The following is a 13,760-nucleotide window of genomic DNA, read 5'->3' on the forward strand; positions in this document are numbered from 1 at the left end:
GGTACCGGGGATTGAACTTGGGTCCTTGTGCTTGCAAGGCAGGCAGTAGAAGCCCTGATGAGTTAAATCCCCAGCCCGACAAAGGCGATTTTTACACACTTAAAATAGTGAGAGACTAGACTGCACATGACCAAGACTACAAATTATGGTACGTTAGTTTGTGCAAGTAGGTAAAGACCATATCCAAGTTACCACTGTATTTCTGAATAAATCATTTGTGGATATTTTTGTTAAGTTTAGAAATCAAATGAGATCAGGATGTAGGAGGATAGACTAAACAATATTAAAGAGGCTTCCTCCTCCAAAGCTCAAAGTTCAGAGAAGAACTTGTGAGACACTTGGCTTGTCCAAATCACACTGCACCTGCAGAAGCTCGAGGTCGTCAGAGTTTTCAGACCCGGGAGAGTTCTCCATCAACACGGCAGACATCACTCTCACGTTCATTTTCACCATATCCAGTTCACTGTGCAGTTTTCCAATCTGCAGAGAGCAACACAATCAGTAGTAAGTGTTACACACAAAGAAAGCTAACACTTATTTTCTGCTCATGGGACACATGCTGGAAGAGAAAATGCTTTTGCAAAATTTGCTATTTTCAAACAGATTTAAGTTTCTACAAATATATATATATATATATATATATAGTTACTTTACAAATTATACTGTTAACTTCTAAATGTACTTCAGATCTCTTGTAATAAAGCCCAAATAATATGACCTGAGACATTAAGGAAATAAAAAGACTAGACCCAATCTGAAGAGGAGAGGAGGGGAGGAACTAGGTGCCAGCAGGAGAAAGTAGGAGGAACTTGGACAGAAGGAGAAGTGGTCTTGGCAATCAACTGGAAGGGGGGGGCGGATAAAAAAAGATTTGATGTGAGATGTTGTTTTTAGATCTAAAATATTCCCCAAAGTCTCATGGAGGGTGATACTGGGGGGGGGGTGCTATGTTTATCTGAGGAATAAGCCACTGATGAGTTCATAGCCAAATGTGCTTATTAGAAGGTGGGGTCTGGTCACAAGGGGTGAGTCATTGAGGGTCTGACCTGGAAGAGTGTATTCTTGCTCCTGGCTTCTCCCTTCTCTGTCTGCCTCCTGGCTGTCTCTTGAAAAGCTTTTCTTTGCCATGGCCTCCTCCCATTCTATTCCTGCCTCAGACTCAGCCAACCACAGCCTAAACCGTCTGACACCATAAGCCAAAATAAATCTACTTTTTTTTTTTGAGACAGGGTCTCACTATGTAGTTGAGACTGATCTGGAACTCAGTATGTAGCCCAGGCTGGTCTGGAATTCACAGTGATCCTCCTGCCTGAGCCTCCAAAGTGCTGAGATTACAGGCCTGTGCCACCACGCCCGGCTAATCTCTCCTCTTTTAAATTGAGGGAGGTGGGTATTTTGTTTCAGTAATTGAAAAGTGACAAATACATCAGCATTCTCATGATATTACAGGGAGAAGGACTAAAAGAGAAATTTTTTTTTCCTTCTTGGATGAAATCCTAAGAGGAATTAATTACATAGATGTTTATGTAAGAAACACTGAATAATATAAATACAAAGGCTTCAATGATAGTTTTTGACATAAATAAGCTTTAAATAATTGCTTATCTGGACCTCTGATAAGCAGATAGAGAGAGGCAAAGGAGCAAATGCAAATCAGTTGGCACAATCAGTACAAGTAATAAGACTATGGTTCACTGAGCTCTCTGAAATGATATGGGGACAGCTTACCAGTACTAACAGGATTCAGCCAGTACACACAAGAGCCATTCCACAGCCAAGGTGCTACAAAATCCTAAAATCCACTAGCCAACCATAGTTCTGCCAAGTGTTAGCTTTGGAATCAGAGAGATCTTACTGGGTTACTTTGGCTTCAAAGTGAACCATGATAAGTCACACAACCTAAGTTGTGGTTTTCTCTACTTTAAAATGAGGGTAATAACGTGCCCATGATGTTATGAACCAAGGAAAAACAAATTATGCGCATAATGCTTAGATCAAGACATCAATACATTTGTCACTGTTATTACCTGTTCTGGGACCAATGTAATAGTTGTGTTCCTGGGAGCAGTTACAGGAGAAAGAACTGGTGCCGTCGGGACAGACGCTGGTGGAAGCGATGAAGTCTGAGGAGTCTACCAGATTGAAATACGGAAATACGATGACGTAATGAACACAGCCACCCTGAGCCCAGTTTCTCCATTCGGCTGACCCAGGCACTCCCAACTGAAGTCTCGAGTATGAGCTGCTGATCTGGAGTCAATCATCAAATGTCCATCCTATCCAGCATTTTGAGAAGAGTGCTAAGCAAATGACATGCCCGTAACAGAGGATGTATTAAATAAAATGCAGTTGCATTTTGATTTATTAATTAAATTATGATTTAATAAAGTGCTCTTGATTTTTACCATGGGTCTGCATGATAAACTGTCACTCGAGATTACTGTTGCCCCTTTGGGCTGTTTAAAAAAAAAAGTAGAAAATCAAGTCAGGTCAACCTGGCAATGCATCTCCTCTACCAGTGAAGGCAAACCTTTTAGAGACCGAGTGCCCAAACTGCAATCCAAAACCCACCGATTTATCACAAAGTGCCAACACTGCAATTAAGCCTGAATACTGAGGTTTTAGTTCAGAAAAAACAATTCGGTATGAATATCCTTTGTCTTAAAAACAAATGACACACATACCACAGGTCTGCTGCTCAACCAATGAACACCTCTGTCCCTTAATCTCTGCCTCATCTTCAGCCTCGGCTGGACAGTCCAATCAAGGGCCCTAGGCCAGTGCTTCTCAACACTAACGTGCAGAGAAAGTTCCTGGAAATCTTACCTAGAAGAATATTCTGACTTAGTCTGATCACACTTGAGTAGCTAGCGAGGTCCTAAGCCTTGGTTATTTGATGAGCTATGTTTATATTCTAATAAACTCATCTCTTCCTGAAACTGCTTGAGCTAGGGTTGTCCCTTGCAATAAGAAAAGTAACATACTGTCTTATTCTTCATGGGTCAAAGACAGAAGCCTCCTACCTCCTGTCTTGCTGCTTCAGCTTCTGCACCTGGGGGAAGAAACTGAACACCTTTCTTGAGCAGGTCAAGGTACACTTCCTTCACTTCGCTGACATCCACACCTCCGGGGAAACCTTGTGACCAAGTCTGAGTTCAAGAGACAGAAAGTTCCAGGGTCAAAGCAACAGCGAAAACAAAAACAGTTCTTCAGTTTATAATGGAAAATGAGACATTTAACAATTACACATTATTCAGAGAAAGTTAAATTTTCGAATATTATGGACAAAGGATAGAATAATACAAAATATCTGAGACTGCCATGCTTTAACATCTTGATAAAACCCTGGGATAGACACTATCAATCATTTTTTGCTCTACTGAATCCAGTATTGATACTATTCTAAAATATTATCAGTAGCTCTTTCGCCAAGTAACCTTGAACTAGTCAGTTATCTACTCCAGAACACAGTCCCCCTATCTGCAAAATGAACACACACATCACTGTCTTGCCTACTTAACACGGATAAAATAGAAACTGATGGGAAAGTAGGGAAACGACTACAAATTCTTCAGCAAAACGCTACCATTCAATGTCAAGAAAGTATTAGTCTCCAGAAACCACCACAGACTTACCTTAATGAAATTCAAGATCCTGTGCTGAACGTCTAATGGCAAGGTATATCTGGGATTCAGCAGCTTAACTAGACTATCTTTAATGAATTCCTTCTTTACAATCAGAGCCTGGAAGCTTGGCCCACAGTTCTGCATACACATATCAATAAGCTGAATTAGGGAGAAAACAAAAATTAGACTTTATATTTTTCTGGCATAGCTAACTCTTAAGTAGAAGACAAAACCTGCTAAATAATAATTTCTATCAGCATTCTATTTGACAAGCTTCATTCACTTTCTACTAAAATGTATGGCGAAATGTTAGATTCCAGGGTGACTGCCTACAGCAGGGATGGCGAACCTTTCAGAATTTTCAGTGACTACTGTGCCTGCTATGGCACGTGTGCCATAGGTTTGCCGCCACTGGCCTAGAGGACAGACTTGATAGAGCAAGGACACAACCGTAAGAGCAGCAATAACAGGATGAGGTGGTAAATGCCAAGTGCTAAGTGGGCACTGCAAACAAAACATATGGGTTACAGTCAGGGTAAATTTTTACCAGTTTATTCAGGGTAGGTCTAGTAGGTTCCTGTTGCCCTGTTCTTATGAATGGTAACACACACTTTCACTCTCAAAAACATCCTGGTTTGGATGGTGAAATGCAGTCAGCCTTTATGCAAGTGTGATTATTTAGGGATAGGTGGTCTTACAAGAATTTTGGAAAGGTCTGGTCCTGAGCTGGACTTCGAAGCATGGCCAAGCAAAGTAAAATGAGTGTAGAGCTATTTTAGAGACAGGTAAACATTTCTATAGTGTGGATCTGGACTATCTCCCAAACAGCTACGTAGTGAAGGTTTGTACCCGAGCTTGGTGCTATTGAGGAGTGATGGATACCTTAAAATGCAGAGCCTAGTGAGATGTTTTAGGTTATCATGAGTGTGCTCTCAGAGGGGACTGTGGGACCATGGTCTCCTTCTCTCTCTTTCACTTTTTGCCCATGAGGTAAGCAGTTCTGCTCTGTTACGTGCTTCTGTGATGACGTGTTGCCTCATCACAAGCCTAAAAGCGATGGGGCCAATCAATCATGGACTGAAATCTCTGGAACCACAAGCCAAAATAACTTTTCTCTTTACAACAAATACCAGGTATTTGATACAGTAATCGTGAAATGGCTAACGCAAATGGCATGAAAAAAATACAAAGGTAGCAGCCTGTCTGAGTTTATGAGGGGGAAGAGGAAGATTGTAGTTTGTCTCTGGTAATCGCTTCTTAATAAAAGCAAATTGGGGGGCTATTAGGGAAATAGAGTGCATAAAGTCTATAAGGGCATCTTCTAGACAGCACAAAAATTTGTGTGGTAGTGAAAACTTCAGACATTGCCCTGAAGGCAGAAAGAAGGCCCCTAAGGGGTTTTTGTCAGTTTATCACCTCCACACCTCTGCGTGGAGCTCAAGAACAAGGTTGGAGCAAGCAAAGAAACACGCTAGAAAGGTTGTAAGGCAGCACTCTACAAACGGAACTGGAAAGCAAAACAGCCAGAATAAGAGGAAGATCCAATATGGGTGTGATGCAGAAAAGGTCTCAACTAGGACAACATGGGCTCAAGGCAGCGAAAGTCAGGAGAAAAGAATGTAGGGAGATCATGGAATGGCTCAATGTCAAAGACAGAGGGGGACTGGAAATGAAGTGACCTTCACTCTGGGTCTGAGACTGAGGTGTCTTCCATGGGAGCCTGGAAGTGGATGGGGTGGTATGACCGGCAATCTCAGGCGGAGAAAGGATGAGTGGAAATTTAGAGATCTTGAATATGAAGGTGGGACCTTCCAGGAGATGTTTAGCAGGAAGCTGTACTCACAAGGACCTTCGCGGGAATCATCAAGGCCAACTGTGTTGGGTACAGAGAAGTGGCTGGGGAACTGGCCTCACCTACGACACAGGCCAGAGAAACTCAGGAAAGGCAAAGAACAAAGTGAACAGAACGAGGCAAGGAGGATGGGGAACAGAAAGGGAGAAAGAATGAGGTGGTATGGAAGTCTGCAGCAGAAAGTAGATCTCTAGAAGTGACCCTCCTAGTCTCCATGCCAACACCTTGAGTTAAAAGAGGTCACAGCAGCCATATCCCGGACAGGACAGGTATCATAATCTGTACAGAAAAGATGCCTTGACTTTCCCCGTGCTGTGTGTTCCAGGTGTCACTTTAATGGCAATACAAAAAGCAGCAGTAGGTATGAAAATGATTAAATTGGGGTGATCAAAAAAGCAATCAGAAAATACAGAAGCTGAGGGCATTTAGCTACATGACACACGGAAAAAAAGCACGTCTTTAAAGCAGAGGAAAATACATGCAGAATCCAACACATAGTAAGATAATTCTTATCCATACAAGATGGCTACACAAAGCTCAAAGGGTGACTAATAAATGACACTGAGCTTGATATGCAGAATCCAACACATAGTAAGATAATTCTTATCCATACAAGATGGCTACACAAAGCTCAAAGGTGACTAATAAATGACACTGAGCTTGATAGAGTATGAGTATGATTAAATAATGAGTTTTTAATTGGTGAAGTGCTGAAAGGACAGGGGCCTCTAGTTCAAGAGGAGTTTATGGAAATACTTCGCCAAATTGTTTGTGCAGACTTAAGCAAGATATCTACCTTCCAAGACCCACTTTCTCTTATGGTGAAACAAATGGTGAATCTCTTGCTAAATATGCCACAAAGCGAATCGTTGGAGCCCTGAAACTGTATGATAATGGGGAACATTCCCGGGAGATTCACGCACAAAATCAAACAGTCAACATGACACTCTGAGAAGGTTAACATCTGGCGATCAGCAATCATGCCCTTTGAGCTTGCCCAGCGGAGTCCTGCATGTCAGGACTAATTACTTCTATATCACTTCCTCTATTGTGTCTCTCATACTACAACCCAGCCCATGTGAGTAGCAATAAAACCAAACTGGGAAAAATACACACGAACTGTTCTTCCTTTGTTTTTCTCAGGAATTTGATCACGATGATGAAAATCTGCCCAATAATCAAAATGATAACAACCAAGTTTCAGGGCTCCTAAGAGCTGAAGACCAGGCCAAGACCACCCGCGCTGACCACACCAAAGTGTGTCTACCTTTACTCTCCTGTGACACTCCTAGGAGAGCTCAATGCTCTTCATGTAACAAGCCGCTGCAAGGACAACATTTTACACGTCTCAGGGACCACCACAGCTCACCACTTAGTGGCTACTCTGCCGAAACCTAATAATTCACTGATTCTCAGAAACCCGGCACCACTTTGCATGTAACAATGATAGTAGTATCTTGCTGAGATGTAGCACAGTGACTCATTCAAGGAAAGGAGAGTCTCTGGCTCAGAGCAATAAAGCCTAGCAGCACTGCTTTTTTGAAAAACAAAACTACTAACTTCTTGGGCTGGCGTGTGGTTCAAGGACCCTAGCACCAAAAATAAAAACAAACTACGGGCTTCTGGATAAAACTGCACCATCAACTGATGGCAGGAAATCTCAGTACAGTCAGATTCCATGAAAGAGCTAAGTGAGGCTAACAAGTCCATGGAGAACCCAATATGACAGATAATATAAAAAACACTCATAATTGACTGTGACAGGCTCTTATCACTTCACAGTCATAAGATGGAACTGTCACATATGGGGATTGCTTTTTAAAGAGTTTATTGGTAAACTTGTAATTGCCTCTGACAGACATTGGGTGATTCCTTCTGTGACTAATTTCCCTCATAATTCAGACTGGCTCAAGTGAATCCTGAAGTCAGTCCTGAGGCCTTCTGTATACCTCTGCAACATGACAAGTAGCCTGAGGTGAGGGGCCTGGCCTGTTATATACACAACCTAAGGAAATCTGCACAAACTATCGAGAATCAAAAGGTTCCTTACAGGAAATTCGAGAGACAGTAGCTATTATGATCTCCATGAACTCGGCCCCTGACAAGGAAGTTGTACTCCAACCCCTAAGGACTCCAACCCCTGTCTCATGCTTAGTTAAGCACAGGTTTTAGAATTTCTTACCCTTAGATACTGGTATGGAAATCGGTGGCGGGGGGGAGAAGTTACAGCTGTGAGGTGGACAGGTACTGGAAATAAGCAGCTAGCTGGTGGTGATGTCTGAGAGATTGGACCAACCAAAGGGCAGGGAGAGGGGGAGCCCAAAGAGAAATGGAGAGCCAGAGGAACAATACTCTGGCCTAAGCCAACTCTACAGGGAAGGCCACGCTCAGAGGGAAACAACCATGGTAGAGGAAGACATGGGAATGGAGAGATGCAACCACAGGAACACCTAGTAGGCTGGACATGACAGGGAAAGAGGCAAACCACTACAAAGGGTCACCCGCAAGATGGCACCATAATACCCCATGCTGAATTAGACACAAAATCATCTTCCTCTCTTAACCTTCTGCAGCTTCAAGACAGCCCGGGTACACTTCATTTTAGGGCAAATCTACCCTCCTTTTTCCCCTAACTCCGTATTTCTTTTCATCAGTGCTTGAGTCTTCCTGGATAGCAGGAAATGAGATGCGGTGTGTGCGGAGACACTTCATCATTAACTGAGTTCACACCTGGCCTTCGCCACTACAAGATGCAATGAAATACAGTTGCGTCTTCTTTTAAAAAGGCGACTGATTCATTCTGAGAAGCAAAGTGGAACGAGATTTAGAATCTGAGGACTAGGTTCAAATCCTGCCTGCGCCACCTAAAACCCAACTCACTTAACCATTTAGTCTGAGTTTCATCACCTGTGAAATGGGACAAATAACACAACTATCTCCACTGGTGCCAAGAGCACCAGTCAGGTGGGAGGCATTTCTGTCACTGCCCCAGTGTTCTGGTGTTTCCACACAAGTGTTTTACTCCTTTTTCCATCGTTTCCTTCCTTCTGTGATCTTCCCGAGGTGGCTGTCAGGAGTCAAACACAGCAGACTGAAGGAGGCAAACGCCTCTGAAACTATACTGAGATCCCAACGGATGGGTTTCCTTATTGATGGCATTCCTGAAGACTGTTCATTCATTTCTTCTCATCCCGTTGGTCTCCAAGGATGCGAGATGGGATACATTTTGTTTTGTGGCTCTAGACACAGGGAGGTAAGGTCCCATCTTCCCTACAGCCCTCTGGATAAACACTCCCAGAGCTCTTAGGAGCAGGGCGAAGCCGGCCATTGATGCAGTAACTACGGGTGGTCCAGGACTAGATGAAGAGAAATAAAGGCATGCAGAAGCAATCAGAAAGCCACACAACTAACTCTCAGGTGGCACACAGGGCTGATCGCGCACACCAAAGTAAAAAGGGCAACTCACCAAGGGGACGGGGAGGAAACAGGAACATGTCAAACAAAGAGTCCACATGCAAATCACAGACGATATGGTACACAGGGCAACTGCTTAAATCAACAGAGAACTTTCTCCAAGATGTACCAAGGAGCTGACCTTGGATAACCATAAACTGCCAGCAACTCAAGATTCCACAAAGATACTCAGGTGGAGTAGAAAGCTAAGAGGGAGGCATTTTTTCCAGACTTTAATTCTCAGCATCTTCAATGATGCTTAATTAACACACACACTTCTTGACTGGCTCTGTAGCTACAATGTTTAAACCACCAGATCCCATTTCCTGACCAGAAAAAAACAGATCCTTCAGGAATGCTTTTTTCCACAAAAGGAAAAGCTATTATTATAATCAACGAAGCTCTTACTTCTCAAAAAGTGATAATCTTAACTCATACATTATGTAACTTCTGCTGACCTAGTAGTTATCTCAGAATTATTTTTTAAAATATGTGATGATAACCAGGCGTGGTGGCGCATGCCTATAAATCCCAGCTCTCAGGAGGCTGAGGCAGGAGGATTGCTGTGAGTTCAAGACCAGCCTGGGCTACATAGTGAGCTCCAGGTCAGTCTCAACTACATAGTGAGACCCTGTCTCAAAAAAACCAAAAAAAAAAAAATAAATAAATAAATAAATAAAATAATAATAAAATAAAATATGCGACTATAGCTTGGGAAGTTCTGGAGTCTTAATTATTAACATTAGGGTACTTACTGACAAAGCAAGTTGGATTTCTTTATGATTGTAGTTTTTGGAAATCCTTTTCTTCAAAGCTTTCACTGCATCTTTTGGCCTATGGCAATAAATAAACTGAAATCACCAACCCAGGCACACCGGCAATATGCTTTGCACAAAAAAATGAGTGGCTAAGGAGCAAAAACAAAACCTGCATTCTGCTCTGACATCTTACCTGGATCACTTAGCTTCTTCACCTACATTCCCTCCTGGACATAAGCAGACAATACTACCTACCCCCTTGTGAAAAAATCAAACGAAGCATTTACATAAGAGCATTAACTAGAAAGTACTACCCACAGGAAATGTGCTCACCAGACCTCCTGCCAGTGCATACGACCAATTTACAGCAAGTATAACCCAAACCCATGAAGGAGACCATCTTTACTAAGACCACAAGTACTTCATGAGCAACCTATAGGCCTGGGGACCTAAGAAGAATCACAAGGCGAGCTCTGAAAGGCTACAAAAGAAATAACTGTAAGTAGAGGGTCAAAATTCCTAAGATTCCTTTTTGTATTATCAATGAAGAAATTGGAATTATCAGTGAAAAGGTTTCGAGGGTCTAGAGACAATAAATGAGATTACAGAGAAAAATGTATGAATACTTAAAAGTGCTAACCATAAGCACGTTTCACTGACATTTAATCAATAATTAATTTGCAGTATTTTCTTCATTAGCATAAATTAGACTAAATCTTTTACTGTCAGTTATCAGTTCAATAGGTACAGGAAAAAATAATAGAAGTGTATCCTTTATATTAAGCTACAGTTGTCTAAAGTCAAACTAGTAGGACCTTCTTAATGACTTAAAAAAATTTTTTTTGTACCGGGTATCAAACTCAGGACCTTGTGCTTAGGAGACAGGCATGGTGCCATTGAGCTAAATCCTTGGCCCGTTAATGTCTTTAATCACTTCAGATCTCTGAAATTTAAAATGTACATCAAAAAATTGCACACCGTTTACGAGTACGGCATGAACATGACTGAGTTACAATTAAGGGGGAAAAAAAAATCTAGTAAAAAGGAGGAAAAGACTGCTTCATTGCTTTCCAATAAAGGTGACTGCCCAGAGAAGCCATCACCACTAAGAGTCGACCAGCTTCGGGACAACACTTTTCAGTTACATAAAATGTTGGCAATCAGAGCAGGAAAAACATCCTAAAGAAGGAGACAGTCTATCTTTTTCTTAATCTTCTGAGTACAAGGAACTCGCTCCTCACAGAGAGAAAATTTGAAACTTTATTAAAAAAAAAGAAAAAAAAAAAAAAAGGCAAAGATACTTCATAGGCTGGAGCAGGCAGCTGCCCTAGTGCATCAACCGGCACCTCCAAAAGGTAGCAGATGGCTATGGGGCGCTGAAAACAATCTTTCAAGACGAAAAACAAAAGTTGTGCAGAAGAAAGCATGGTGCTTTCTGGTGTTTCTTATCAGGGACAAATCCATGGACACCACACTGAACTCACCCATCCTGAGTAGCGTTAATTACGTCGCAGATGTGCATGAACTGGCCCCAGTCTTCCGTCTGCGCACCAGCAAATGTAGCTTTTTCTGCAAAGAAAAAGCTGTTTGTGTTGAATCTCAGCTACAACATAATAATAATGATAATAATAATAATATAATAATAGTAAGTCTGGTCTCTCTGAAACAATCTGCTTCAGATGTAATAGCAAGTACTATTACCAAAGGGCAAAGGGGTTTATTTTTTGGTTTTTTTTCCTTGAACAATTTCCACTCATTCAGGAATCAATCGGAACTCAAGCTCAGAGAGTGGCTTTTGCAAATGTAATGAGTGACCTATTAAAAAAGACTGCAAACACGACACCTGGCCACTGGGCTTGAACAGACAGGATGAATCGCCATCTGTCCATCCTTCACAGAACAGGAGTACGGCTCATTGAGCACCACCTATTAGGTGACCAGCGCAGTGCTACGTATTTTATCATACGCAGTCCCACCGAACCCACTGTTAGAGGGGATGAAACAAAAAAAGCAGAGGTTAAGGAAACTGCTCAAGGTTACACAATAGGTAGGAAGTAGAACTTGAATTCAAATGGAGGTTGCTTGACCTCAGTATTTGCTTTTAAAATTTATTTACTGGGAGAGGGTGAGAAAAAGGGAAGTGATTTCTTCTGTTACCTATGTTAACCAAAGCTACACCAGGCAGACTTGCACCTTCTTACACCTGGAACTCTATTATTAAATAGCCATACTGTTAAGTGAAATAAGACACACACATGTAAATACCAAATAGTTTCTCTGGTATGAAAAACTAAAAGTATAAATAAGATCCCAACAGTATAACTGATAATGTGAACTAGGAAGAAAAGGGTGTAGGGGAAGTGGGAAGGGTAGGGGAAAGGAAATAAGGGGAAAGAAAAAAATATGAGACAAGGACAAAATGGAAAGTCTTTGTAATGGGAAAAAATGAGAACCAAGATCCGTCATGTAAAGGTACAGGATCCCAATGATGAGTAACTATTGTATACATAAAAAGTGCCAATAAACTCAGTGAGAAAAAAGAATAATCATCCATCCCCCCTCCAGGCATCCTCTTTAATAGTATAAAATATTATCTGGAAAGTATAATACAACTGTCAACAGTTTATCTTCCTACAAGAAGGGAGAGGACCCCTACACATGAAAACACAGGGTCCGGGGAATGGAGACAAAATAATGAAAAAGTTAGAGAACAGGACTAAGGCAGAATAGGGCTTCGTGTGAGGGAACCCCAATGCTTAGCTTGCTTCCCATCTAGGAAAAGAGCTGCTGAATTTGGCACTGGGTGGCTAAAGCTGGCCAACGGGTGCTTTTAGAAAGCTTCTGGCAGGGCCGGGGATTCAGCTCAGCGGTTCAGTGGCCTGCCTTGCAAGCGTAAGGACCTGAGTTTGATCCCCGGTACTAAAAGAAAGAAAGAAAAAAAAAAGCATCTGGAAGTTCTACCTGTTCAGATGTTCCCCACCTGTCCGTTTTTCTTCCTTCTGAATCTTCTCATCTTCCTAGAAAACCCACAGCAGAGTCCACCTCTCCCTTTTCCTAAGTTTTGTGTGTTTTATATTGTTTTTGTGTCATAAAGGTTTTGTCCAGTATCGGCTTCCCTGAGAGAAAGCGAGTTCCCTGAAGTCTGAAGCCATATCCTACCCGTGCCTGGCAGGGGTGGCCCGGTGCAGGTCCAGGTAATTAGCAAACGTTTGCAGAATAAAACAATCCATATGTGGGCATTTCTTCTGCCTAGGGCAATTCAATCTGAATCTTGTTATGCCCAGGGTTCCTTCTAATTCCAAAAACCAACAAAGGTATTCAAGTATCTCATGTGTAATAATTAACAAGACTATGGACAGTTTAAGAAAGCATTTATCCCCACCCCCCATCCTACGAGAAAGTGGAAACTCAGGTCCTGGACAGTGATTTTGCCTCACACAGATGTCAACTGAGCTGTGACTGAATCCCTTCAGTTCGAGCCTCCTTACTGCTGGAACTACAGGGTTCTGGGGATGTCAGCACCCGACGGAGTTCCCAGTTCGCCTGGAATTAGTAACACTGGTGCCACACCCAGTTCCCAAGGGAGGAATCATGAAACAGAAGGAGGAAGGAGCTGCTGTGAAGAGCCTACTCACTATCTCCTTGCACAATTCAGAATACACCACGGGCAGGAGAACCGAGTTAGGGCGATGCTGGCCGTCCCCCACTGGCACCTTTTAAACCAAGCATTCTCTTTGTCTACCCAGAAAGGCAACCAAGGGTGTCTGGAAAATACGGTTTGGAATCTCACAAGTCATTTCATCGAACTCCTCTGAGCTCTTTATTTTCTTCTTCCACATCTGTAAAATGGGCATAACACTAAGAACAACGCACTTGATGAAGGACCCAACCTCGGCCAGAAGTTTCCCGGCCTCTCTTTGCGGAGGCGGAAACGCTCCACACCTGCGTGCCGCGGGTCACCTGTTTGGCTCCCCACGGACAGGGAGGTGCATTTTAAGAAGCGGGTCGCAGAGTGGGTCCACCCGGGAAGACCCGGGTGCTCCGGGAAAGCCGCGCGCGGGGTTGTGGGGG

The 13,760-nt window shown here is 42.5% G+C and overlaps 1 protein-coding gene across 3 annotated transcripts in view; it reads right to left on the minus strand.

Annotated features, from left to right (window-relative positions):
* The window catches only part of Tom1l1 (target of myb1 like 1 membrane trafficking protein), a 41,888-nt gene extending 30,633 nt beyond the window's left edge, over positions 1-11,255 (minus strand). For all 3 annotated transcript variants that reach the window (XM_010620202.2, XM_019206946.1, XM_019206945.1), the window contains exons 1-6: positions 11,174-11,255; positions 9,687-9,765; positions 3,636-3,785; positions 3,024-3,149; positions 2,028-2,132; positions 364-480 (exon numbers count right to left, since the gene is read on the minus strand). In XM_010620202.2, coding sequence (XP_010618504.1) covers positions 364-480; positions 2,028-2,132; positions 3,024-3,149; positions 3,636-3,785; positions 9,687-9,765; positions 11,174-11,211 — 615 coding nt within the window. In that variant the 5' untranslated portion in view covers positions 11,212-11,255. The remainder of the gene's footprint in view (positions 1-363; positions 481-2,027; positions 2,133-3,023; positions 3,150-3,635; positions 3,786-9,686; positions 9,766-11,173) is intronic.
* Positions 11,256-13,760: the final 2,505 nt, after the last annotated feature.

The sequence above is a fragment of the Fukomys damarensis genome, unplaced genomic scaffold (genome assembly GCF_012274545.1).
Source record: "Fukomys damarensis isolate Sample0158 unplaced genomic scaffold, DMR_v1.0_HiC HiC_scaffold_13, whole genome shotgun sequence".
In the NCBI taxonomy this organism is placed as follows: domain Eukaryota; kingdom Metazoa; phylum Chordata; class Mammalia; order Rodentia; family Bathyergidae; genus Fukomys; species Fukomys damarensis.